The sequence below is a fragment of the Mustela putorius genome, unplaced genomic scaffold, assembly GCF_011764305.1.
Source record: "Mustela putorius furo isolate JIRA1106 unplaced genomic scaffold, ASM1176430v1.1 tig00003859_pilon_pilon_pilon, whole genome shotgun sequence".
Lineage (NCBI taxonomy): Eukaryota > Metazoa > Chordata > Mammalia > Carnivora > Mustelidae > Mustela > Mustela putorius.
In genome coordinates this window covers 24,714,695-24,741,776 of record NW_025422011.1, presented here as the reverse complement: position 1 = coordinate 24,741,776, position 27,082 = coordinate 24,714,695, and the positions used below count along the sequence as shown (strand labels likewise).

General features: G+C 41.8%; 2 protein-coding genes across 10 annotated transcripts in view; one reads left to right on the top strand and one right to left on the bottom strand.

The window, feature by feature from the left end:
* The window catches only part of UEVLD (UEV and lactate/malate dehyrogenase domains), a 55,130-nt gene extending 41,796 nt beyond the window's left edge, over positions 1-13,334 (bottom strand). For 3 of the 5 annotated variants that reach the window (XR_006602270.1, XM_004752102.3, XM_045066143.1), the window contains exons 1-3: positions 13,201-13,334; positions 6,470-6,554; positions 2,619-2,684 (exon numbers count right to left, since the gene is read on the bottom strand). Coding sequence is in view for 3 of the 5 variants with exons in the window: in XM_004752102.3 (XP_004752159.1) it covers positions 2,619-2,684; positions 6,470-6,554; positions 13,201-13,248 (199 nt within the window). In the remaining 2 variants the exon portion in view is untranslated. The remainder of the gene's footprint in view (positions 1-2,618; positions 2,685-6,469; positions 6,555-13,200) is intronic. The other 2 variants (XM_013055883.2, XM_004752104.3) reach the window with 2 other exon arrangements.
* Positions 13,335-13,377: 43 nt separating this feature from the next.
* SPTY2D1OS (SPTY2D1 opposite strand) lies at positions 13,378-25,882 on the top strand. 5 transcript variants are annotated; one of them, XM_045066144.1, is made up of 6 exons: positions 13,378-13,568; positions 19,214-21,738; positions 22,369-22,584; positions 23,001-23,090; positions 25,053-25,090; positions 25,771-25,882. In XM_045066144.1, exons 3-4 carry the CDS (start codon positions 22,516-22,518, stop codon positions 23,088-23,090), a joined length of 159 nt encoding a protein of 52 aa, XP_044922079.1. In that variant the 5' UTR covers positions 13,378-13,568; positions 19,214-21,738; positions 22,369-22,515; the 3' UTR covers positions 25,053-25,090; positions 25,771-25,882. The 5 variants fall into 5 exon arrangements, 3 of the variants coding, with proteins under 3 accessions (XP_044922079.1, XP_044922080.1, XP_044922081.1); XR_006602271.1 differs by having other exon boundaries at positions 13,443-13,568; positions 23,001-23,102; XM_045066145.1 differs by lacking the exon at positions 19,214-21,738.
* The last annotated feature ends 1,200 nt before the right edge of the window (positions 25,883-27,082 follow it).

Genomic DNA, 27,082 nt, shown 5'->3' with positions numbered 1-27,082 from the left:
AGATTCATCAAGGAAATAGGAGTGGGTAGGAAGTTAGTTACAAGCTTAACCTCATCCTTTCTCAATTTTTTAAATTTTCAGCATGAGTATACATTATTATTATACTAATAAAACTAGTAACTGAAAGAAATATAAGCAGACAAATAATCACGGTCAACATTTATTAAGCATCTATTACGTGCCAGGCCTTATGCCAAGAGCTTTACTTACAGTAATTCATTTAATCCTCACAGTCCTAGAGCGAGGCTGTACTATTGTGCCATTTTATAGACAATAAAGATAATACATTCTGACCGTCTGATTGGCAGGAAATAACTAGTATGGATCACACTGAGTTGATATAATTCTACTCAAAAGCAGAAGGAAAAAAAGAGTGTACTGCAAAAATAAAGGTACTGCAGGTACCATTATCACCTTGGAAGACCCAGTGTAAGAATCAATGAAATAACTCCTTGGCTCTTGGAAAGGAAGAATGCCAATGAGGGGCATCATAGTAAGTTTTACACCCTCCTGTTACTTCCCCACACTGTCCTTGAAACTGAAATGCTACTCATTTCAGTGACATTTAAATTCATGAGCTCCTCTCTTAATATATAATTACCCTTGACATCACTGGGGTGGGTAAGAATTGGGAATGAAATCCATCAACCAATCAGTCATTAGGGTGGGCAATAATTCTCTCTCTCTCTTTCTAATATCTAATCATAATAAATGCAGAACACAAGCAATGGGAAACAGGTCTGAGAAAGGTTCTCTAGGCAGCCTGGAAACAGTCTGAGAGCTTGGCAGGAAAGTAGCAAGGAGGAAAATGAAAATCAATTCTGCAGTTTCTGCAGAGCTCAGTGCTAGCAACTTTCATCTGCAACCACATTGCTATGTATAAAAACCAAACTGAATTTCTATGCATTTCTTGTGCCAAAGCAGGTGTGATGGTGGGACATGAATAAAAGATGAGTACACCCCTGGCAATGATGATTACGGATGGGAAGAAATTAGAGAGGGTTTATAAGAGTCTGGGGACTACTGAAATGAAGCACCTGCTTTGAAAAAAGTCCCCTGAAATATAGCTTCTTGGTGCCTTCTGAGTAGTGTATTCCCACAGTACAGAGCTGAACCTTTGGTAAAGGAGCAAACTCCACTGTTCTCTCCCCATTTGTTTTCAAATACTCCTCAGCCCTTTTTTCAGGGCACCTCCTCTCTCACATGCCCAGCAAATTCATTTATTAGTCAGTAACCAAATAAACAAACTCAACCATTCAATAAATATTTATTAAGCATTTTCTATAAACACAGCACTGTGTATTAGTGATTTTGGATAATATCCTTCCTGGGATTATTTTCATTTTAAAAGAGGAATAAATTTTTAGTTGTGGCATTTCAGGCAACCCTTCAGAGAAATATATTAGAACCAATGCTTCCCTGGTGTTCTTTATATCATACTATAGAAGCAATAACCTATACCTATGTGAAAGGCTAGTCCTGTTGAACATCGACAGAAGTAGGTCTGGAAAACTAGGAAGAGTTAAGTATAGGGGAGCTAGTGATTTTTTGTTTGTTCTTTTTTGGCACTTAATTATTTTAACCTGTCAGGCCACCTGAAAATATGTTGCTTTCTTTGAGCTCTAATGGCCTCAAATTTCCTGTTGGAGTTTCAAGTTATAGCCTGATACCACTATGTGGTCTTAGGTAAATCACTTGACAAAGCTAAGATTCAGTTTCACCCATAGAATGGGGACATCATACAGATGGAAAGGGAGAGGAATAAAACACTAATGTAATGGAGAAAAAGGTGTGATCCTTGCATTTTGCTATGGAAAGCAACAAGAACGCTCCCTAAGAGCAGGCCTATATCTGTGTAGGGGCCCAGGGCAGGCAGTCCAAGACAGGCCACTTTGGCATAAAGATTATTTTGAGTTAAAAATAATCGAAACCCAGCAGATGCAGGAAGTGCTCTCTGCCTCCCTCTCAAATGCCGAAATTTATGCCAGAAAGACGAGCCTGTACCAGGAAAAAAGAGTTCCTCACAGAGACTCCCCTTTACCTAAAAAACTTAATACATGACAGGGCAACCTTTGTTTTTCCAAGCATCTCCTTTCCCGTCTTACTAATGATTTGTTTCCCTTTTGTGTCCACAGGCCCCTCCCCTTTCCTTAGCTCACATAAGCTTCATGTTACCGCATTGCCTTTGGAATCTCACGTCTGGTGCATCCCCCATACACACACCTATTTAGTTGGAATTTCTCCTTTTTATCCATCTCATGTCAGTTTGATTCTCAGTCCAGCTAAGAGCAGAGGAAGATCTTCTTCCCCCCACAACTGTCTTATCCTCCTCTGTACACTAGCCCCTAGCAGAGTAGTCGCACATAGTAAGTATTTGCTGAACTGAACTGGATTAATTGATATTAATCTAGGCCACCGACTAGATGGGACAGCATTCTACTATGTCCAACAAGGTTCTGTATAGATTATATACATATGCACAATACACACACACACACATATACATGAAAAAATGTATGTGAAAATACTTTCAGAATGCTACGGAACTAAACAAATGTAAGTTCTTGTTTAGTGGCTCTTTTACAAAACTCCCACATTTTCTCAATTGCCACACTTACCCTGATACATCACAGGAATAGTGCCAGTGAAATTCAGCAGGTCTTTCTGGGAACTATCTTTGAACACTGGAAGAAAAAAAGCCCCAAAATGTGCACTCAAAAGTAGAAAAAAACAGTTTTAAGTTTGTAGCATGCATATACACACGAAAAGAAGCACACATAATTTCTAAAGTTCATCATCTTTGAATCTGTAAATATGCTGACAAGGGGGAAATTACTAGATACTGTTTTCTTAGAAAGTCAAGAGGACAGCTGAAAACACACAGGGCTTTGATACAGAAATCCCAGGTTCTAGGCCTACTTTCCCCATTCAGACACCGGCAACTTTAGGCTACTTCAATCTCTTTGACCTTTAGTTCCATCATCTATACAATAAAGATAGTAAGACTGCATCATAAGGTTGTCATAAGGATCAAATGAGTTCATGTGAAAACACACCTAAGAAGTTTAGGATTCGCAAATGTGGGGACATTATCAAATAATTGTCACATGTAACAAATCAGTTATAATCACTTTCAGATACCAGACTATAATTTTATAAGGAAAAAAGTGTTAGCTTTATTTTTTTAAATTGACCTTTTTGAAAGATCACTAATTGGGCACCTGGGTGGCTCAGTGGATTAAAGCCTCTGCCTTTGGCTCAGGTCATGATCTCAGGGTCCTGGGATCAAGCCCCACATCTGGGCTCTCTGCTCAGTGGGGAGCCTGCTTCCTCCTCTCTCTCTGTCTGCCTCTCTGCCTACTTGTGATCTGTCAAATAAATAAATAAAATCTTTTAAAAAAAAAAAGAATGATCACTAATTATCTTCCTCGATTTTTTTAACTCCATTATTTTCAATCTTTTTTCCACCTTCATGTGTCTGTAACCTCAACTCAACCCATCAATGACTGTGTATACAGTGGCAGAAAATTAATGCTCTCAACTCTGAACTGAATACAGAAAACACTACCTCTGGTTTCAAACTACTCAACTGCCTGAGAAGGTAGTTCTCTTAGTACTTAGTAACCATCCTATTTAGGCAGTGGGAGGAAAAATTCTAACTAAATTTGATGACCTATTAGAAAGCAAAAAGAGGAAACTAGGCTGATAGAAAATTCAAGGCTGAGAGGGTACATAAACACAAATGTTTACCTTGAACTATATAAGTAAAAGGTAACAATGGGTAAAGGGATCTCATTCCATGGCAGAAACGAAAATGAAAAAGAGCAGTGGAAAAGGGATTGTTATTCATGAAAACAGAATAACCTAGAAATGTGGTAGAGAAGATGTAGATGTAAATATATATAATCTAATAATGCAAGATAGAAGTGATTATGACACGACTATCACTGTATTCAAAAATGAAATGTACACTGACAATATTAATCCTATAGCTTGAGAGTTTAATGGCATGACTAGCTTGCTCTAAATGGAGAAAATGAGACTAAGAATTAACTGGTATAATGACATTTTAAGTTTCTATGATGAAGAAAGACCTTTAAAAGAACAAGCGAGGGGCGCCTGGGTGGCTCAGTCATTAAGAGTCTGTCTTTGGCTCAGGTCATGATCCCAGGGTCCTGGAATCGAGCCCCACATTGGGCTCTCTGCTCAGTGGAAAGCCTGCTTCTCCCTCTCACACTCACCCTGTTTGTGCTCCCTCTCTCCCTGTCTATCTCTCTCTCTGGCAAATAAATAAATAAAATCTTAAAAAAAAAAAGATAAAAAAATAAAAGAACAAGCTGTGTGTGAGCAGAGGGCAAGACAGACACATGTACAAACCCGACTCCATCCCTAACTTCCTGTGTACTTGAGCGAGCTATTTAAACTCTTTGATCCTCAGGTTCTTTATCTGAAAAACGAAGGTGGTAACAGTTACCTCACAGCTTTGGTTGTAAAAAATATGTAAGATAATGTAGCTAAAACATCCAGGCATTCAATAAATCCCAGAATCTTGGGATAGAGTCCCACATCGGGCTCCCTGCTCATCGGGAGGGAGTTTCCTTCTCCCTCTACCCCTCCCTGATGCTTGTGTGCACTCTCTCTCTCATGCTCTCTCTCAAATAAACAAATGAAATCTTTTTTTTTTTTTTAAGATTTCATTTATTTATTTGACAAAGAGACAGAGATCACAAATAGGCAGAGAGGCAGGCAGAGAGAGAGGGGGAGGCAGGCTCTAGAGAGCCTGATGCGGGGCTCGATCCCAGGACCCTGAGATCATGACCTGAGCCAAAGGCAGCAGCTTAACCCACTGAACCACCCAGGCGCCCCAACAAATGAAATCTTTAAAAAGAAATGTATCTCCATGAATGGCTTATGGTCAGAAATTCTGAAAGATAGTAACGTAAAATCTTTCTTAGGCAACTATAAGTGAACAAGATAACTAAAACTTTTGTTATTAATAATTCAGAATCAACCATATGGTAGGCAGAATAATGGCCTCCAAAGATGCCCCAAACCCTATCCCTTGGAACTTGTGAATATGTTAACTTATTTAGCAAAGAGACATTTTATTTTATTTTATTTTTTTTAAAGATTTTATTTATTTACTTGAGAGAGAGACAGTGAGAGAGAGCATTAATGAGGAGAAGGTCAGAGGGAGAAGCAGACTCCCCATGGAGCTGGGAGCCTGATGCGGGACTCGATCCCGGGACTCCAGGATCATGACCTGAGCCGAAGGCAGTCGTCCAACCAACTGAGCCACCCAGGCGTCCCAGCAAAGAGACATTTTAGATGCAATTAAGTTAAGAACCCTGGGGTGGGGAAATTATCCTATGTTATTGGAGTGAGCCTAATCTAATCACATTGGTTCTTAAAAAACAAAGATATGGCTATTGAAGGATGGTCTGAGAGATGCAACATTGCTACCTTTGAAGATGGAGGAAAAGAGATCAGGAGCTAAAGAATGTGGGTCACCATTAGAAATTTCAAAAGGCAAGGAGGGGCGCCTAGCTGGCTCAGTCAGTGAAGCATGCAACTCTTGATCTCAGGGTCACGAGTTTCAGCCCCACCTTGGATGCAGAGATTACTAAAAGAAATAAATAAACTTAAAAAAAATAAAAGTGATAAAAAGGCAAGGAAACAGACTCTTTGCCAGAGCCTCCATAAAAGAACTAAGACTTTCCAACACTTTGATTTTAGTCCAAACATGTGTTGCACTTCTAGGTTACAGAACTGTAAGACAGTAACCTTGAGTTTTGCTTTTTGTTGTTGTTGTTGTTGTTGTTTATTTTAAAGATTTTATTTATTTGTTTGAGAGAGAACAGCAGCAGAGGGAGGGGGAGAAGCAGGCTCCCACTGAGCAGGGAGCCCAATGTAAGACTCGATCCTAGGACCACAGGATCACAACCTGAGCTGAAGGCAGATGCTTAACAGACTGAGCCACCCACGTGCCCCTAAACTTCAGGTTTTTTAAGCTACTAAATTTGTGCTGATTGGTTGTCATTGTTTGCTTTTTATTTTATTTACTTATTTATTTATATTCAAGCATAATAACACAGTGTTCTATTAGTTTCAGATGTACAATATTATGATTCAACAATTCTATATACTTGTCAGTGCTTATCAAGTTAAGTGTACTCATAATCGCCTTTCTCTCTTTCACCCATGCACCCCCCCACCACAACCCCTCTGGCAACCAAAATTTGTTTTCTGTATTTATTTAAGCCTGTAACATTTTTACTAATTTGTTCTGGCAGCAACTGAAAACCAACACAATACATTGTATTAACTTAAAATTCCTCCTACACCACAGGTTGCAAAGTATAGTTCAAAATCAAGGGACAGAAGAAAGAAATGAGAAATTACAACTTTGTAGCTCTCTGTGAATAATTAACAATTTAATGTAGCTAAAACTAGGGGTTATGATTCTTACCATAGGTGTCCATAGAATATCTGAAATGTGGGAAAAACACATTTACATTCTTTAGTTCTTCCACAGTTAGATCTCTGAACTTGTACTGGAAAGAGAAAAATGAGAATGGAATAAGAATAAAGCTTTAAGCAGCAGAACAATTACAGTGAACTTTTAATAGAACACTATGTGCTAAGCCCTAGACTCTGAGTTTTAGGAACATGGATAGTATGTGATTTAATCTTCTTAATAAGGACCCCATGAAGGTTAATAGGGCTGATAACTGCTCTACTCTAAGGAGGATGGAAATGAAAGAGAATTAAAATGACTTGCTGAATTAGGTAGCAAATTAAGGAGTGAAGTCAGAGCTCAAACTCTGCCTGGTCTTACTATTATTTTTTAAGATTTATTTATTTATTTTACAGAGAGAGAGAGCGAGAGAGCGAGCACGCGCACAAATAGGCAGACAGGCTGGCAGGGAGAGAAGGGGAAGCAGGCTCCCTGCTGAGCAGTGAGCCCAACACAGGGCTCAATCCCAGGACCCTGAGATCATGACCTGAGCCAAAGGCAGAGGCTTAATCTCCTGAGCCACCCAGGCACCCATGGGCCTGGGCTTTTCATCACTGACTCAAATGGCCTCCCAACACACCCTGAAGGCTTAAGGAATAGGGCAGGAGCACCCACATCACCATGTTCTAGATGCAAGTCTCATTCTTGAATACCTCATTGACTTGAGACCTCCTTGATCCCTCCCAACCCTCCTGGTACTGCATCCTGGGTTTCAAAGGAAGGACAGACAGCATTCAATGGTCTGCCATCAAGGTGAGCAAACTGCCTCCTCACTCATCCAGATATATTCCCTGAAATACTACCTTGGCAAAATCATTTAACTTCTTTAAATCTTTTTCCTCATTTGCAAAGAGAAACAATACTTACCTCTAGACTTGTGCTGGGGATTAGATGAAGGGAAAAAAAAAGGATTTTCAGAATTTTTTCTCGGGGTACCTAGGTGACTCAGCTGGTTAACCATCTGCCTTTGGCTCTCAGGTCATGATCCCAGGGTCTGGGGATTGAGCCCCGAATGGGGTTCCCTGCTCACGGCGGTATCTACTTCTCCTTCTTCCTCTGCCCCTCCCCTTGCTAACGCTCTCTCTCTAAATAATCTTTAGGGAAAAAAAATAATCTTTTCTCTATCTGAAAACGAAATTGAGAAAACAATTGCATTTGCAATAGTATCAAAAAGAAAAAAACCACTTAGCAATAAATTTAACAACAAAATATAAAACTCAGCGTAAAAACTACAAAACTGGGACACCTGGGTGGCTCAGTTGGTTGGACGACTGCCTTCGGCTCAGGTCATGATCCTGGAGTTCCCGGATTGCGTCCCGCATTGGGCTCCCAGCTCCACAGGGAGTCTGCTTCTCCCTCTGACCTTCTCCTCTCTCATGCTCTCTCTCAATGCTTATTTCTCAATAAAAAAAAAAAAAAAAAAAAAAAAAAAAAAAAAACTACAAAACTTTCTTGTTGAAAGAAATTAAAGTATATCTAAGTAAAAGAAAGCCATCCAAGCCATCCCTTGTTAATAGATCAGAAAACTTACCATTGTTAAGATAGCAATATTCCCCAACAGAATCAATAAACAACAATCCTTATCAAAATCCCAAATGGCTTTTTTTTTTAATTTGCAAAAATTTACAGACTGATCTTAAAATTCATATTGAAATGGAGGAGACCTAGAATAGCCAAAAACAATCTTGTAAAAGAACACAAAAGTTGGAGGATTCATACTATAACTAAAAGACAGGCTGAGGCGCCTGGTGGCTCATCTGGTTGAACGTCCCACTCTTGGTTTCAGTTCAGGTCCTCAGCTCGTGATCTCATGGGTAGTGGGGTCGAGCCCCACATCAGGCTCCATGCTCAGCGGGGAGTCAGCTTGAAGATTCTCTCCCTCTGCCACTCCCCCAACTCACCCTTTTTCTCTCTCAAAGAAATAAATCAGGCCATAATAAAAAAGACAACAACAAGTATGGGAGAGGATGTGGAGAATCAGAACCCCAGTATATATAAACCACTGCTGGTAAAAAAATGGTGCAGCTGCTTTGAAAAAGTCTGGCAGTCAGGAATTCCACTCTGAGGTATATAACCAAAAAAAGTAGAAACATATGTCCATACAAAAAAAGTGTGCAGAACTGTTCAAAGCAGCATTATTCATAAAAGCCAACAATAACAACAAAAAAACAAGCTAAATGTCCATCAACTGATGAATGGATAAATAAGATATGATAAATAAAATGTGATAAATCCATAAAATGGAATATTCAGCCATAAAAAGAATAAAGAACTGATATATACTACCATATGAATGAACCTTGAAAACTGTTAGGCTAAGCGAAAGAAAACAGACACAAAAGGCTACAGATTGTAAGATTTTTTTTTTAAGATATTTTTTATTTATTTGACAGACAGAGAGAGAGAGAGAGAGAGGTCACAAGTAGGCAGAGAGGCAGGAGGAAGCAGGCTTTCCTCTGAGTAGAGAGCCCGATGTGGGGCTCGATCCCAGGACTCTGGGATCATGACCTGAGCCAAAGGCAGAGGCTTTAACCCACGGAGCCACCCAGGTGCCCCAAGTTGTATGATTTGTATATGAAATATCCAGAATAGGCAAATCCATGAAGCAGAAAGGAGACTAGTAGGTGCCTGGGATTATGGGAGATTGGGAAGAAATGGGGAATAACTGCTAAAAATTCTGTTCCCTCTGAGCCTTAAGCTTTTCATTTGCAAAGGAAATACAGCTCCCCTACTACCTAGCAACTTCACAGGTATGCCTTATGATTAACACATGTAAAAGTGAGATATTAAACAAAAACATATGTAATAGTAAGTACAGGCAAGAAATGAAGAACCCACACGAAGCATATCTAAGTTAGAGAAAGGCCTCAAAGAAGAGCTGTCTACAATCTACATTAGAGTCTAGAATGGTACAGAAAATTAGAGGGAACGGAGAAGATCATTTTAACATGGGAAAGAATTTGGCAGGAGAAAAAGTGTATTATTAACCACTTGAGAGCAGGAATCATGTCTTATTCATCTCTGTATCTCCCCACAGCACTCAGCACAGGGTATGCCTCTGATAAATGTAGGCTGATTGGATGGGAATTAGCAAAGAGGCAGACGTATATGAGAAGAGTGGATACAGAAAGAAATTATGATCGACAGGACTGGGCATCAAAACTAAGAACTGATCAGATTAACTGCAGCAGAGTGAAATAAGGCCCAGATTCAGGGTCCCTGACTCAGTATAAACAATGTGAATGAAATCATCCCACAAACGTACAAAATGTACAAAATGCACTGTTGTCACCTGGAATATTTATTATGAATGAAAACTTTTGTTTTTACCTAAAATTATAAGCTGTTTTTTCTAATCCTGTGAGAATGTGATTAATCACCTAGGGATATACATCAGAATGGATTTAATTGCGAAATTGCTATAGAAGTTGGTCAAAAGGGGGCAAAAGCAGTCTTCTTCAGGGCTTGAATACCCAAATGTCACTACTAGTCAAATACGTGATTTGCCTTTTTGACATCTAAATAAAGACCTATTTCATCTTTCCTAAAAAAATGTTCACCTCATTTTCACTATATGTGAAACAGAATATCTTCTTAGTGCAATATTAAGGCATATATTCCCTTGCTGTTCCATACCACCTAACAGAAGTCTACACAACATTCTCTAAGGAAATGGGGCACCTGGGTGGCTCACAGTCAGCTAAGCCTCCAACTCTTGATCTCAGCTCAGGTCTTGACCTCAGGGTTGTGAATTTGAGCCCCACACTGAGCCCCACACTGGACTCTGTGCCCCATACCCAGCTCCGTGCTCTGATTGGAGCCTACTTTAAAAACAAAAAAAGTCCGTAAACAAGATGGGATCAGGAGGGAGACAAACCAGGAGAGATAAGAGACTCTTAATCTCACAAAACAGAGAGTTCCTGCGGGGAGGGGAGGAGGGAGTGGGTGGTGGGGTTATGGACACTGGGGAGGTATGTGCTATGGTGAGTGCTGTGAAGTGTGTAAAGCTGGTGATTCACAGACCTGTACCCCTGGGGCTAATAATATATTATATGTTAATAAAAAATTAATTTAAAAAAGTCAATAACACTGAAAAATTGAGAAGTTACTAAAATTTTAACTTTATCTGCTATATTATGTTTATTTAGTGGGGACTTATATTTAGGAAGATGTATAAGAGTACTCTTATTATGACATCCTCAAATGTAGGACACACTGAGGAATACTTTGTGGCATCATTTTGTTAAAAAATGTTAACTGGCACACATCTTACAGATCGAGTCCAATCTTACATTCTATGAGGGAGCAAAGGTAGGTTAAGCTACTTGTCCAAAATAACTAGTGATATGGGAACCACAAAATTCTGAAATACCAATGAGGGAACCAGATTAATTTTTCTAAACTTAATATTTGTTTCTTAAAATATTTATTTATTTGATGGAGAGAGAAAGAGAGTGCACATGTGCACATGCAAGCAGGGTGGGGGGCAGGTAGGGGCAGAGGGAGAGGGAGGGAGAGAGGGAGAATCCCAAGCAGACTCCCCACTGAGCATGAAGGCTGAGTGTGGAGCCTGATACGGGTCTCCCCATATCCCACTCCCTGAGATCATGACCTGAGCTGAAATCAGTCGGACGCTTAACCGAGCCACCCAGGCACCCCTAAACTTAGTATTTAATACAAACTAAAGAATATATACATACATGTACACACACGTGTGTGTGCGCACACACACACACACAAACATATACACTAATTTGGAAGAATAAATACCCATGCACCAACCTGCTCACATATGATCCAGAATAGTAATGTCCAACAAACTTTCTGCCATGATGGAAAAGATCTATACGTGAGGACCTAATATAGGAGCCACAGGACACATGTCGCTGTTGACAATTAAAATGTGGCTGGTGTGACTCAGAAACTCAATTTTTAATTTTATCTAATTCTGACAAATAGCCACTTGTGGCTACTGGATACTATATTAAGACAGCACAGACCCCTCCAAAACCACTGTATCTGTCTGAGTGCTCCTCTTACCCATTCAACTGCCTCCCTTTAACATAGATTTACATTTCTCTGCCTTTATCTGCTTTTATCATGCATATGTATGTATCCCTAAACAACACGCTATTGATTTAGTTTTGCTTAATTTTAATTTTGTTGGCTTTACCAAATTATAACTTTGCATGTAATTTCCAATTTTTTTCACTCAATATAATGTTTCTAAGATTCATTTGTATTGTTGCACATTGCAGTTAATTTTCACTGACACACAGTAATGTTTTCCATTGTGTGAATATATAACAAATTATTCCTCTTCTGTCAATGCACATTTGGGTTGTTTCTAATTTTTAGTTATAGATAATTCTGCAAATGTCTGTTGCTTCATATACTATGAATTCTCTGTGGTATCTACCTAAATGCAGAAGGGATATAAATCACACATAATCAAATTAACAAGGCCAAGGTTCTCCAAAATGGTTAGTCATTTAGCCACTAGCATCCTCCAAATCATTTTAAATTAGCTAAATTCATGCTAATCCAATTTAGGAAAAATTATAAATATTGCATCCTCCAAATCATTTCAAATTATATTAATCATGTTAATCTAATGAAGGAAAAATTATGAACTTCTTATTCTACTCTCAACTTTAACATTTCTTTCCACTGAACAATAATTTGTCATGCTCCCCTCACTTAAAAACTTGATACATTCTGTGAAGAGAAGGCACAAAGGGCGTAGTCATAAGCATGATACTTTTCTTCCTACAAAATCTATACCCACCTGTCCCCGCAGATAAAATAATTCAAATCAATTAAATAAACACTTTCAGTCATGAGGCTTCACAACCTCGCACAGATGTGCAAACTGCCCCAACTAAGGCAAATCCCTTCTCCCCAAATGGCATGCATGTATGATTTCTGCATAGAGAAGTCTTAAGAAAATTAATCACTTAACTAGAAAGCTGGGAAAGGAGGGTTGCCTCAGAGTATACACTGGTGGGAAATCAAAGAGCCTGGACCAATGGCCTGGACTAAACTGGACACTGGTACTAGTCATGCCCCAGAAATGTAGGTTAGATTTCTGGGTCAGGCCTCTCACTCAAGTCTTTCATTCACTGCAGTTATGTAGCACCTCCGCAGTGGTCAGGCACAGGGCTAGGGAAGGGAATACAACAGCACCGTCTCTGCGGTGAGTACACCGCATGAATAAATAAATAATTGTAAATAAGTAATTACTCCACAACGTGATAATCCCAGCTTCCGAAAGCAAGCAGGGAGAAGGGAGCGATTCGGAATCCTGCGGGGAGTGACATCTCAGTAGAGTTTCAGAAAGAGGAGACGGCAAGTCCAGGAAAAAGGGGCAGGCCCTACCAGCAGAGAGAAAGGCGTGGTTAAAGGGACAGGCGAGTGCGGGGAGCAGTTTGAGAACCAGAGACGCTGGTGGCGTGAGAAAGTCTCCCACCGGCGGAGGCCCGGAATCGTGGGCGGAGCCACAGCCCCCACCCCGGGACTCGAGAGCGAGAGACTGCAGCCTCCCGGGGGACACTCCCCGCAGCCGGCTTCAGGCCAGCCCGCCTCCGCTCCAAACCCCGAGATGAGTCGGGGAAACGTCTCGACGAGGCAGCCCGGCCCGGACACCCCGAGGCCCCTGACCCGGCCCGAAGGGCTGCCCGCACCTTGCCCAGTAGCCGTCTGAGACCCTCGCAGTCGAACTCCATCTCCATCCACGTCCCGGAGCCCGGTTCCGTGACTCCAGTCCGGGGAATTCCTTCCGTGCCCACCCTTGGACGGAGGCCGCCGAGGCCCAAGTCTCCCGAGCGGTCCAAGGCCACGCCCCTTCCCAAGCTGGAAAGTCCGCCCGCGTCCAACGCCCTGGCTAAGCGGCCGCTCCGCCCCGGAGTCGGACCAGCGCCCCAGCGCGGATCCTGAGCGCGGTCGGAAAGACGTTAGCGCCCCGGGGCCACGATCCGGCTTGCTGGAAGGAAACTTGGGGACATCTGTAAGGAGAGGAATAGGAAGGACCCGAGGAGATGCAGTAAAGGAGGTAGAAGCAACTCGCGCTGTTTTGGAAGAGTTTCTAGAAGGGTGTGTTAAATTCAGCAGAGTATCAAGAAAGATCAAGACCAAAAATTATAGTTGGATTTAGGAAGGAAGAGGTAACGGAACTTCAAAATCAAATTTTCAGGGAGCTAGAAAGGGAAAATGGAGTCAGAAGAAGCATTGTGGAAAAACTGGGAGATGGTGAGGGTTGGTGCAGCATTCGGGGAGGAGTTGCCTTTTTTTTTTTTTTTAGGGAGGGGCGCCATAACTGTTGGTGGCAAGGAGAGGAAAAAGCTAGGTCAGAAAAAGAGTTTGAGAACAAGAGAGAAGGTAGACTGGTGGATAAGGTCATCCACATAGAGAGGAGGAAGGGATGGAGTTTGCTGGCTTTGTGTGGTCTCCTTGACTTGTGATTTACTTACCTGCTTTTTCCCTGATATGAGCCGCTGGCCTTAAAAAGAAGATGGATATTGTAACTGTCAGGAGGATGGGTAAGCAGGACCGAGGTTGTACTTACACCGTGAGCCAGAGGCAGGAATGCTGTAACTCTCTTAGAAGAAAATAAAGGCCGGAAAGGGTATTATTCATTCAACAAACTTTTGTTGAGCATTGACTATTTGCTAGATCTTTTTCTAGGCCTGAGGATACAGCAGTAAACAAAATGGGCAAAAAAATATCGGTTGTCCTAAGGCTGTCATTCTTTTATTAGGAGGAGAGCAAAACAATGCATATAATAAGTAAACGAGACCATATGCTGGAAGGTAATTAAGTGTTGTGGGAAATAAATTTTTAAAAAGACAGGGTAAGGAGATCAGGGTAGGTCTCTTTGAAGGGTGAGCGAGTAAGTGTTCTCTATTAGAGGGCATTCAAAGCAAAGTCCTACAACAGGTGTGAGCTCAAAAGAGCAAGATGGCCGGTGTGGCTGGAGTAGAATGAAGTAAGGGGAGGAGACAGATGTAGGCTAAATCAGGGAAATAAAGGGGAAGCCACAAATGGTTTAGGGCAGTGATTCTTCCTGTGTGGCCCCAGACTCAACAGCCTTAGCATCACCTGGAACTTGTGAGGAATACAGATTCTAAGACCCCATCCCCAGACTTACAGAATCAGAAACTCTGGGGGAGCAGTGGTTCAAGTCATCATTTTTGACAAACGTGTTGATTCTAATGCCTGTGGGGCCTTTGTAGACATTTGTGATTCTGGCTTGTCATACTCTATAGCCAGAAGAGCATCAGGAACACACCCACACTTAAGCATGTGGGGCTGATTATTTTTCGCGGCGAGGGAGCAGATACTGTGGAGATCCATTGGGACTGCTCACTGCGGGAGTGTGAGAAAGACCTATTATAGGACTGGGGCTTTGGGTGACTTGCGGGAGGGTTTAATGAAGTGAACCTTCACTCTAGATTGGGAGCTTTGAGAAAGCAGAGACAGTTCTGTGATTGGATTTCTCAGTAAATATCCATACAACAGGCAAACTGGAGCAAGGAGAAAGCAGTAATTGGTAAAGAAGAGGCAGTCACTCATATGCATTAGCAGCGAGAAGAGAATGTTTGGTATTTCATGGGCTACACAGTGACCTGGGTTTGTCTCTGCTTAGACAAAATTATGAAGTGGCCTTATTTGGTCTCATTTTATCATGGTCTGAGTGATACCCTGTCTGATGTTTGCGTCTGTGAGGTTGTTTTATCCAACAGGAGCATAACATAGCCTCGCCTGAGTGCCGCGTCAACTTCTAACAACAGGGAGACCTTCCTGGCTGGGTCAGACCAGTTCCCAGATGTCAGGGGCTGCATTTTTCTTTCTTAGGCTTTTACTCTGAGAGAAAGAGGAAGCCGCTGGAGGGTTTTGAACTGAGAAGTGATGTGACCCAGTCTTAAAGGAGTAGGTCTGACTGCTGCCTCGTGAAGAGACTGCCTGTGGGGCGAGAGAGGAAGACCGGAGAGAAGGGAGGAGGGGAGAAGATTGAAAGATAAGAGGCCTCTGAGAGCACCTCAGGCAGATCTACCAAACCTAGGAAACAATAGGACTTGGGCCTCTAAGAACTAACAGACCCTGTCAGAAATCCTTTAATCAAGGAAATTATACCTTGTTAAAAGTGAGGCCTGAGCAAGGGTCTTCAATCTTTGATGAAAGAACTGTTTATGGAAGACGCCTTTCATCCAAACAGCTCATCTCTTCTGGTTTAGTCACGAATGACTTACAGGCCCTGTGAACACTTTATGCCATCATTTCCTGTGTGGAAGGTTCTTTGCTAAGAATTTTACATGCTTACCACAGTTAATCTTCTCAGAACCAATGACCTACATAGAATTATCTCAATTTTGCTGGTGAGGAAACTGAGGTTTAGGATTGTATTACCTATTTTCTCATTTCTGAGATCCTGTTGAGTAAGAGATGTATTACTGACAAGGTTTTGGGAGAGAAAAGGGTACAAAATTAAATATAAATACCAATTTTAACACACCTATTTGAAAAGAACTAAAATGTGAAAAAGTATGTACCTTAAAATAGAGGATTTATGATATAATTGGCTCCATTTTATGGATGGGGAAACCAAGACTCAGGAAGGTTAAATTATTGTTGAAAGTGGTGTCAGAGACCATGTTCCTTCTCTGTGCATTTTGCTGCCTTCCTGTGTGTGAATTGTGATAAAAATTCGTGATTAATAATCTCTACGAAGCTAGAGTTCTGTGCCTGTTGGTATTTACTCATAAGAGGAAGATTGTGGAGTACAAACACTGGCTGACTTTGGTATGACCCAGGCACTCCACGTCCAGAAATTGGCACTATTACAGCCTGTAATGTAGTCAGGCTGAAATATTTACTTTTCCCCCAAACATGTTGTGTCTTCTATGCTTTAACCTTTAATGCTCTGCCTGGGTTTTTTTTTTTTGTTTTTTTGTTTTTTTTTTTAATTGTACTGAACTACTTCATCTCTTCCCCTCTTTCTGTCCCCAGGGACTGTAAGGTCCTGACAGGTGTCAGATCTCACTTGTCTCTGTATTCCCAGTGCCTCACATACTTGAGTTTATGCATGTCTTCATTCTTCTGATAGTTGCTAAGTTTGCTGAATGAATATAAGTGTAGGGTGACCAAAGCCATAAGGAGAAGATGGTATAGTGTACTAGTTCTCAGCCTTATTAGCATTTCAGACTTCAAAAAAAAAAAATCTGTTGGAAAATACAGATCTGTCCCAGAAAAATGTACATGCCAACATATGCAGTCCGTTTTGTCTCCAGTTCTGGGAATGTTCAGAGATCCACTGAAGCCCATCCTTGCACCCTGGTTTAAAAAACTCAAACGTAGTCAGTGGGAGCATAATTTGCTACAATCTTTGGGCAAAGTAATCTGACATACCTTTGATACTGTAAGAAAAATTTTGGAAATTTGTCTTACTGGAATTAAGGTACCCAAGACACAGGTACAAAGTTGTTAATTATATTAAAAGGAAAAAAAAAATCCCCAAACTAAGAAATGGGAACAGTGTATATTTCGCATCTTTGTTTGTAGCTTGAGAAAAGTCACAAGAGTGGCTTGTTTAAAATTAGAATTTTTTTCTTGGTGTTCTGCTTCTGATCTCTGTTTATACTCTTTGCCTTCATAGTTATTTGTCCTATCAGACATTGTTCAGGGATGAAATCCTGGTATTCCAAATATCAGACACATGTATCCTTATCATTTACTTCTCTTTCCCCTCATTTTTTTCATTGTGGTAAAACACACATAACGTATAATTTACCATCTTAACCATTTTTAAGTATACAGTTCACTGGTATTAAATACATTCGTAATGTTGCCCAGCCATTTCTACCACCTATCTCCATAATGCTTTTCCTCTTCTAAAACTGAAACCCTATATCTATTAAATAATATTTTCCTACTCTTCCATCTTCCCAGCCTCTGGCAACTCAGAATTCTATGATTTTGACATCTTTAAGTACCTCACCAATGGAATAGAATAGATAGCCCAGAAATAAATCCTTGCATACATGGTCAAATGGTTTTTGACAAGAGTGCCAAAACCATTCAATGGGGAAATCCAGTCTTTTCAACAGATGGTGCTGGGAAGACTGGATATCCATATACAAGGATGAATTAGACTCTTACCTAACACCATATATAAAAATTAAAATAGATCAGAGACCTCAATGTAAGAACTAAAACAATATAACTTTTAGAAGGAAACATAGGAAGAAAACGTCATGGCAGTCATTGGCAGTGATTTCTTTAATAGGACTCCAAGGCATAGGCAACAAAAAAAAAAAGTAAATGAGACCGCATGAAAATTTTAAAAAACGTGTGCATCAGAACCCAGTATCCTTCACTTAGATGTATGGAGCCTGTGTTGCTGTTCATTGACCAACAGTGTATGCTGCACCCCAGGCAGTCCCACCACAGGCATCCTTTGTCCTTGGAAAGATATCCTTTGTCCTTATGAAATGAAATTACAATCTTTCTTTTCTTAAGTTCTTTTTTTGGAAGGATTTTATATAGCCTCTCCATTGTTATGCTGTATTGGAACTGGCATACTCTGTCATCTTCCTGCTTTCCTGGTTATCAAGTAAAAACTTGGCACTTCTCAGAAGAAATTGTCTAAGAAATGTTGTGTAACAATTGCAACATTATGTACGGTGGTAAAAAGTGGGAGAAAACCTAAATGCACATTGTGCCGTTTATGAACTCACTGTCCTTCAGCTCCGAATCCACCATTCACCGCTTACTCTGCTGTAATGAACTTGAACCTTGTAAAACCCTTTTTCCTTGCTCGTGGGGATGATAAGTTTTATCAGTGGAGTGCCTTGGGGAGCTACTAGAGGAGGAAGAAACTTCTCTTCCTGGTTCCAGGATGCCTTTGTTTCTCTTTGTTCTGCTGTGTGGCTGGCACGTGGGGGCTATGCAGTGGTCCTTACCCATGTTGACTTCCCATGGCCTCTCTATGGACTGTTTTCCATTGAGTTTCAATGGCGTCCCTGCCACTGAATAGCTTGTCTTGAGTTCTACCACCTGCACCCCGTAGAGAACTCCTTGAGTTCTACCACCAGCATCCTGGTATATTCTGTTGGCAGATTCTCGGCAGTGATCAGTGAGTCTCCCAGAACCCCCCTGGAGACTTCCTGGCAAATTTCACCAGCATCTAGTGATTCTCTCATTATGAGGTCTGGCTTGCAGCTGATTGGATTTTTCTACCATCCAGTCGGGGATGGCCACCACTTTTTCACCAGGTGTTGGATCTCAGATCTGAAGCACGGGGGGCACTTTTTTTTTTTTTTTAATTTATTTGACATACAGAGATCAGAAGTAGAGAGGCAGGCAGAGAGAGAGAGGAGGAAGCAGGCTCCCTGCTGAGCAGAGAGCCTAATGCGGGGCTGGAACCCAGGACTCTGGGATCATGACCTTAGCTGAAGGCAGAGGCTTTAACCCACTGAGCCACCCAGGTGCCCCGGTGGGGGGCACTCTTACAAGTAAGTATGTTTCTCCCTTGGGTGCTTTGCCTCAGCCTTAGGGGTGGTGGCTGCTCCCTATATATGCTATGTCTGTATAGGTAGAGCTTTCTACCTTTTCCTTAGTTAATCTCTTGTTCCTAGTTAATAATTCTCTTTATTAAACTTTGTTGAAATTACTGTGTGGTTTCCATCTCTTGACTGATAGATTCATCATTAGGAGAAAAAGGAAATAAATGTGGACTATTATTCAGAAATTTAAAAAAGAATAAATTGGATTCCTGTGTCTACCTAGAAGGATCAACTGCTACAGAGCTGCCTTCTCTCCATAAACAAAGAGAAGATTGCATGAAATATATGAAATAATTGTTTTCAGATCTTGCGCAAGAAGCAGCAAGCACAGGTCTGTGAACTTTGAGAGACAGTAAATAAAGGAGATGAGCCTTGCAATTGCCCCAGCCTAGTGCCTGGAAGTGATTTTCAGACTGTTGCACAGTGGGGTTCCCCAAACCAAGATTAGTCTTGCTAGGTTGTAAAGAAAGAGCAGAGTACAAAGGAGGCCAGAGTGTCAGGAAGCTGCAGGTTGGTGTCCTGGCAAAGAAGATTCCACAGAGAGAGAACTCTGGAGATCTCAGTAGGAGTCCGTGTGAGTGTTTAGCTGAGTTTGGCCAGGATAAGAGTCACCCACAAACAGCAGGCCAAACACTTCCTGGAGCCCCCAAAAGGGCCAGGAGTTGTGGAAAATTCAACAGATTTGAAGGACTGAACACAATAGGCATCAGAGAGAGTGCCCAGTGGGCATGAGAAGGGTCATAGCTCAGTAATGGGAATAATTATCCTCAGAGTAAAAGCTGCTCTTTGCTCACTTAACAAATACCAAAACAAGCCTCGAAAGAATCAAACTGATCCAAACATCCTTGAAAAACAACAACAACAAAAAATCCCACACTACTGAAAGGAATATAACCAAGTCCAGTAGACAGCCTTGTAAAATTCACCATATGAACATCGAACCAAACGTACCAGGCATTCAAAGAAATAGGAAAATATAATCCATAACAAAAAGAAAAATCAACCATCAGACATCTCCAGAAATGACAGAGATGATAAATTTGCAGATGGATCCTTAAAATGTTTATCATCAATCTTACAAAAATGCTCAAGGATACAAAGGGAAGCATGAACTTGACGTGGAAAAAAAAAAGAAAATGAAAGAATTTTTTAAAAGACAAATTAAGCTTGAAGAGATGAGAAATAAAACATCAAATGAAAAACGCACTGTATGGGATTCATAGAAGATTAGACACCGTTAGGGAAAGACGAGTGAACTTGAAAAGGAAAACAATGGAAACTATCCAAAATGAAACAGAGAGAGTCAAAAGACTCAGGAATGAACAGAACCACCAGCAAGCTTTGGGACACATTCACATTGGTTACTGGACTCACATGTAATGGAGGTCACAGAGGGGAACTGGGAGGCAGAAAAATATTTGAAGAAATATTAGCCAAGTATTTTCCCAATTTGAGGAAAACCATAACCCCCAGTTCTAAGATGCTCCCTGAACCCCAAATAGAAGAAATGTGCAGAAAATTACGTAGTCACAGCAAAGTAAAATTGCTGAGAATAGTGATAAAAGGTTTTTTTAACAGGCACTTACCATAAGATTCAAATACCCCTGCTGGGATTTACCCTAGAGAAACTAAAAATTAACGTTCACAAAGGAAACTACCCACAGATTTATAATAATCCAAACTCTGTTCATAATAACCCAAACTGGAAACAACCCAAATGTTCTCTGAAAGGTAAATTGATAAACTGTGCTGTCCATGCAGTGGGCCATGTGTTCATCCAATAAAACAGGACAAGCTATTGGACAACATGGATGAATCTTCAAAGCTTATGTTAAGCGAAAGAAGCCAGTGAATGAGCCTGTCACTCTCTTTATGTGAAGTTCTGGAAAATGCAAAAGCAGATAAATGGTTTCCAGGGGGCAAGGAGTCCAAGGGAGGAGACTTATTGCAACGGAGCACAGGGAACTTTTTGAGATAATTGAGATTTCTTCTCTCCTGATGGTGGTGGTAGTTACGAGATTGACACATTTTTCAAAACTCATCAACTGCCCGCTAAAGGGAGTGGATTTTATCATATGTGATTTATACCTCAAATAAAACTTCTTATTAAAAAAAGGAATGTGTTTAAATTTTTTTTATCCATGGACCCAGGAGGATGTCCATGATGTATTGTTAACAGAAGAAAAGCGAGGTTCTTAGTAGTGTGAGTAATCTGATCACCTTTAGTAAAGCAACACTGGAAAGAAATCCTCTATATCCCTCTATATGTGTACTGATGTTTGCAGGTTCATGGAGGATCCTTTGGTAGAAGGGTACACACCAGGCTTGAGTACATCATGAGGGTGGGAATTGAGAGGGAAAAGAGGAGAGATTGTTAAATTTTTCTTATATGTCTGCAGGTGGTTTCATGTTTTACCATGAGCACCTATTTTCATCATTCAAAAATGTAAAGCAAATAAAGGGCATATCAAAATAAGACAGGGGCGTGTGTCTGTAGAAAGAATTCTGGTGGAGAGAAGGGTCCATTGTGACAGTGCACGGAGGTCAAAGGGATGAAGATGAGGTCATTAGACTTGACCAAAAAGAGGTCTTTGGTAACCTCTGAGAGCATCTAAGTAGTGGTGTGGGACCAGAAGTTGGAATGTGATATATGGAAGAAAGGTAGAGATTGGGAAGAAAGGCTTTGAGTGTGGACCACTTGTTTAAGAAGTTTGTGGTCATAAAAGGAAATTAGGAAACCGGTTAGGAAGGGAGCCACAGCATGAGTTGGAGGTTTCTGTGAGGAAAGGACTTCTTGTGGCTTCTTGAAGGCCAAGTGAGGAGAACCAGCAGAGAGTTACTGACCAAAGATATTGAAGAATGGTATAAAATGATGGTGACAGAGCCCTTGGGATGATGAGAGAGTTGCAAGGACAGAAATAAGAGATGTCTCACTTTTCCCTAGAATTCAGTTTATTCCATTCACACACTTCCCAATCGCTGTCTTCCCTGTTTTAGCCTAAGGAGCCCAGCTGCCTAATGGGTAGCTGGGCCTGAGTCCTGGCCCTGGTCTGGAGCACCAGCCTTGTGACCTGGTGCAAGTCACTTAGGCTCTCTAGGCTTCAGTCTTCTTAGTAAATGGACTTGATAATAGCACCTACTTCATATTGTTGCTATGAGAGAATGCATATAAAAAGCTTAGTTTGCCGTGTAGCTACTGGTCTCGGGGCAGTCTCTCTGACCTGTTGTGAGCTTGGGCCATGTGACCAATGATGTCACAAAGCACTACTAGACTCCTAACTTCTCCACTAGGGCCGTGTGGATCCTTTGGAACCAAGGACTGGAACTGACATGCAAGACCTCCAACTGAGGGTTTCATGAGCACACTCCTTTGCCAAGATCTTGGTGAATAGTCTTTAACTGCGCAGTTGTGTCTTAGACATTGTTTTACTTGTTATCATGATTGTACTTGGCTGGATGCTTTTTGTTGGACTTGCATGTTACATGGGCACATTTCCGGAGTTCATGGTAAGTAATGACCCTGCCTGTGAACCCCTGGTAGTGGGCAGTTCTGGCTCTGGCTCCCCCTCCCAGCTAGGATTTCTGACCGAAGGGGAAGGATAGTTGAGGTCTCACCACTAATTAGAGGTCAGGATGCAGTGGGAACAGAGTTCGTTTCCCAGGCTACTTTTCATCCCCTTGGGATATCTTCAAGTTCCACCTGCCTCTTGGGTACATAATAGCACTTATCTCAAAGCATTATGGAATTTATAAGGGGTCTGCTGGAGACAGGGTTTCAGGCCAAGCAGATGAGGGGTCACTGGTAGGGAAGGGAATGTGAGCATTGGGGGGACCTCCAAACGGCCCTTGCATCATACAGAGGCGGTTACCTACTTGGCCAACAAGTAGAACCACTTCTGCCTTTACATTTCTTTCTGACTCAGCCTCCAACCCTGAAGTGGAAAGAGAAGTGGTCTGTTCAGGAGGACAAGACACGACTGAGGAGCCAGACCTTGGAAGACCCGCAGCTCTGAGTGAGTGGTCAGGTCTGCTGGACTCAACTTCTCCCTTTCCAGAGTACGCCACAACGCTCTGAAATCTCAGTGGGGAGTTTATGTCCCCCTGGGAAACAACCAGCTGGCAAAGGGGAAGTGGTTTGAGGTATGCGGTGGGGAAAGAAGACAGCAAGCCCTGCTTTGGGCAGCAGGCCAAGGTTCCAAGATTGGTTCAGCACATCTCCTAAGTATTCTTTTCAAAGACTGTTCCTGTCTATTAATATCTTTTCTCACAAACTGTAAGAAGTGGGATGAGTATTTTTAGTGCCCCTTTTTGGCAGCTCCCAAGACAAGTTATGGTGAATGCGTCTAACCCCTAACCTTGCTCCTCAGTAGCTGTATGACCTTGGGAAGGTTGAATTCTCTTTAAACCTCACTTTCTTCACCTGCCCAATGGCGATAGCTCAGTATCTTACTACTTTTGTGAGGATTGCATTTGGGAATTCATGTCAAGTATTTGATGCAAAGTATTTACAAAGCGCTAACTTAACAGATGAGCAAAATAATAAACTGGTCAGCAAAGATTGACTTGAGACAACAACCTCAAACTATTTACCCAAGGCCACAGACCAACTCGATTGTGAAGCTGGGATGCAAGCATAGGACTAAATATCCTCTTGGACCAGCCCACCTCTAGAAAACATGAATACAGTATCCTTTTAGCAAACAGCTCCTAGGGTTCTCACATCCCACTCCCTTTCATTCAGACCTGTTTTTTCAAAGATGTTCCCACTGTTAAAGAAACTTAAAGTCTTAGTAATAAAGGAGCAGGTTCTCTGGGAAGCTACTCTAGATGGCAGGGCATCAAGTTTCAACCCCAGGGACAGGGCATGAGGGTTCTTTTTTTCTTCCTCCACCTGCCTCCGAATGTCTATGTGAATATTGACCCAACTCAGTTCAGACCTCAGATCTCAGGGGATGGGGATGTGGACAGGGGCACTGGGCACCAGCTTAGCTGAGCCCCCTGATCCTGACCAAACCACCGAAAGTGTTCTGCTCCTCAGCTTTCTCCTGCTGTGAAATGAGCATAACAGCCCATCTTCCTTCCTTTCCCTTTCCAGCGAGACAGAGAGGGGGGCATACCCTCCATAATGAGGGTTTACCTGTGGTGTTTCACAAAATGCAAGATTGTTCTCTTTCAAATAGCCTAAATTGCTCACAGCATGCCTAGACAATCCTCCCATTTAATCCAGGATATTTTGTCTTGTTTTGTTTTGTTTGCATAGCAATGCTTTTTTGCATCTGATTGCATAAAACCAGTAGTTAATATTTTGATGGGAGAGGAGTTAATAAAGAAGTGATGCCAGTTAGATCTTAACCACGTAGGATCACCAGTGAACAGCGCCCTTTATTTTTTTTTATTTTTTATTTTTTTAAAGATTTTATTTATTATTTATTTGACAGAGAGAGAGCACAAGTAGACGGAGAGGCAGGCAGAGAGAGAGAGAGAGAGAGAGGGAAGCAGGCTCCCTGCTGAGCAGAGAGCCTGATGTGGGACTCGATCCCAGGACCCTGAGATCATGACCTGAGCCAAAGGCAGCAGCTTAACCCACTGAGCCACCCAGGTGCCCCGAACAGTGCCCTTTATTAAGGGTTCTTTGGCCCCAACATGCCAGGCACGCTGGCCCACTGTCCGATAGTTGCTTACTCTGACTGGTCCCCCCTCAAGGTCACAGGAGCTGATGTCACAATTGGTGTCTGAGCTCTGGCCCCCAAAATGGCCATGGCAAGCCACTGCAGTTCAGACTAGACCACAAAACTCTCCAGCCAGGAGCTATCATGCTGGGCTATCCACCATCTGGTCTTGAATGAAGACAGCCCAGTTCCCAGGACTCAAGGAACTGAACACCTTTCAGAACCACTCATTTTCCCCAGCACACACCGCCAGCTGAGCAAGAAACTCCACAATGATTGTTGTCTTATGGTTGGTTCTCATTGCAGGAACCATGTGGAAGGGGTATAAGTATCCCCCAGGAGGGGTAAGTGTGCTTTCAACTTTGGTCTCTATTCCTACTTTGAAAGGTATTCCCCCAGATAAATGAGCTAAGCATCAAGATCCAACTCTAGGACTTTAGACCAAAGACTCTTTTCTTTTCTTTTTTTTTTTTAAGAGTCTTTTCTTTATTAAGGAAGTCCTTGCAGCTTATGTACTTCTATTATCGTTCACTGAAGGTTCCCTCTCTTTCATGTCTTTTATACATATTTTCTTAAGAGTCTTTAGTCTTAGATTCGTCAGTTTCAAAGAACCTGGAGATATAGAGGTAAAGACATCTCAGGCCCAGAGTCACAGCTGTCTGACGTAGGTCACCTCGTTTTGTGCTCAGGGGGCCATTTTATGCGCTCTGGCTTCAGTAGCATTTCTTAAATCAGCTCACACCAGAAACCCAGACCTCCCTCCTTCTCCTCGAGTAAATAGTGGTCAGTAAAGTGGTTCTGGTGCTAGAGATCTTCTCTCTTCCTGGTAGACCTTGGATATTTGTGCCTTTTTGGCCTCCTCCTCCGTGGCTATGTCCCTCTGGCAACTGGGATCAAAGGCATTAAGACACAGAACTGGACAAAACTACTTGTGCCTGTCCTCGGCAGGGAGGGCAACTGCCTCATGCCCACACTCCAGCAGACACTAGGTAAGGCCCACCTGACATACTTTTCTCCCCCCCAGACTCCGGTGGAAATGAGCAAAGATGATCCTGGCGAAGTAATGCAGCTCTGAAGCTCACCTGGCCGGCTACACAGCTCCTGTTGTTGGTTTTGCATAAAGTAATTGCACATTATTTTGTCACATTTTATGTAAAAAGTTACCGTACTTTTTAAGATGAAGACTTGGTATTCTGTTAGCTCGAAACAGGGGGATGCAGGGTGGGGAGGTAGTTAGATGAAATGTGATTGGGTCCCTTGTTTTAAGACTGGCAGTAAGACTAAAATACCTCATTCAATTTGCCCCCTCTTCTGTATCCTTAAGGATAGAAATTCTCCAAAGCTCCTTAGACCCAGTTCCCAAGTATAGGCTATCTCCTGCGTCCAGGTTCAGGGTTGAAAAAAACGTTACAGAAAATGTTGTTGGGGTAACTTCAAGCCTATCCTTTGGGGATAAGTCTCTGTGGCCTTTTCACAGCTATTACCCAGAACTTAAGGCTTACACTGTATGGGGAAAGGACTGCATTTTTGTACATTATTTTTACCCTTGCAATAACCTGGGTTGGGCCCTGGCCTCATTTAACAAAATGGCAAAAATGAAGTTGAGAGGTTCAAGGATCTTACCAGCCCCACAGCGCTGGATTGCAGAATCAAGATTAAGATCCAGACCTTCTCCTTGGTTTTTATGTGCCAAGGAAAAGACCCAAACAAGAGCCTGGAATATCCAAGATCTTGGCTGTCTCTTGGCTCAAATGCCTCCCTCACCTGAATAGCCAAGAAGGTGCCTGATGATTCTTTGAGCAGTGATTGCTGCTAATAGAAACACATAGGAACAAAACATAGAAGCGCATAGAATAAAAGCCAACTAACTGCTCAGTCCTCGGTAGGATGAAGTTTGAGTTTGAGACCAAGGATGGAAACCTAAGTATAAGACCCATGCTATTATTCTGGACGCTTGAGACCTAATTCTTCGTAAGCCCTCTAGAGGTGGTTTGGGATTTTCTAACCTTGAGGGGAGTTGGGGGGTGGGGCGGGGGAAGAACCTGAGAGCAAGTACTTTTGAAGCAAACTGTATGGAACTTTTCCCATCCTGTGGCTATGTGGGGTGATTGATAGTTCCAGCGTTCAAAAGGGCAATGTTACCACCAAAGTAGATCTTTTGGTTATGCAGGTAACATTTTGTCGATGACTATTTGGTTTGTTTGCTAAACTCTCTTTAAGTGGCCCTGGGCACTGAATGGATTGCCCTTATTTTTTATGTTAAGAAAATAGAACTCAAAAGCCATAAGCAACACTGTGTAATCCTGACTCTAGGATATTGCCATCTCTTATACCTC

Coding starts and splice junctions, on each gene's coding strand:
- SPTY2D1OS (XM_045066145.1), top strand. CDS start 22,516: ATGATTGTACTTGGCTGGATGCTTTTTGTTGGACTTGCATGTTACATG. Junction 22,585..23,000: donor GCACATTTCCGGAGTTCATG/GTAAGTAATGAC, acceptor TTTCTGACTCAG/CCTCCAACCCTGAAGTGGAA.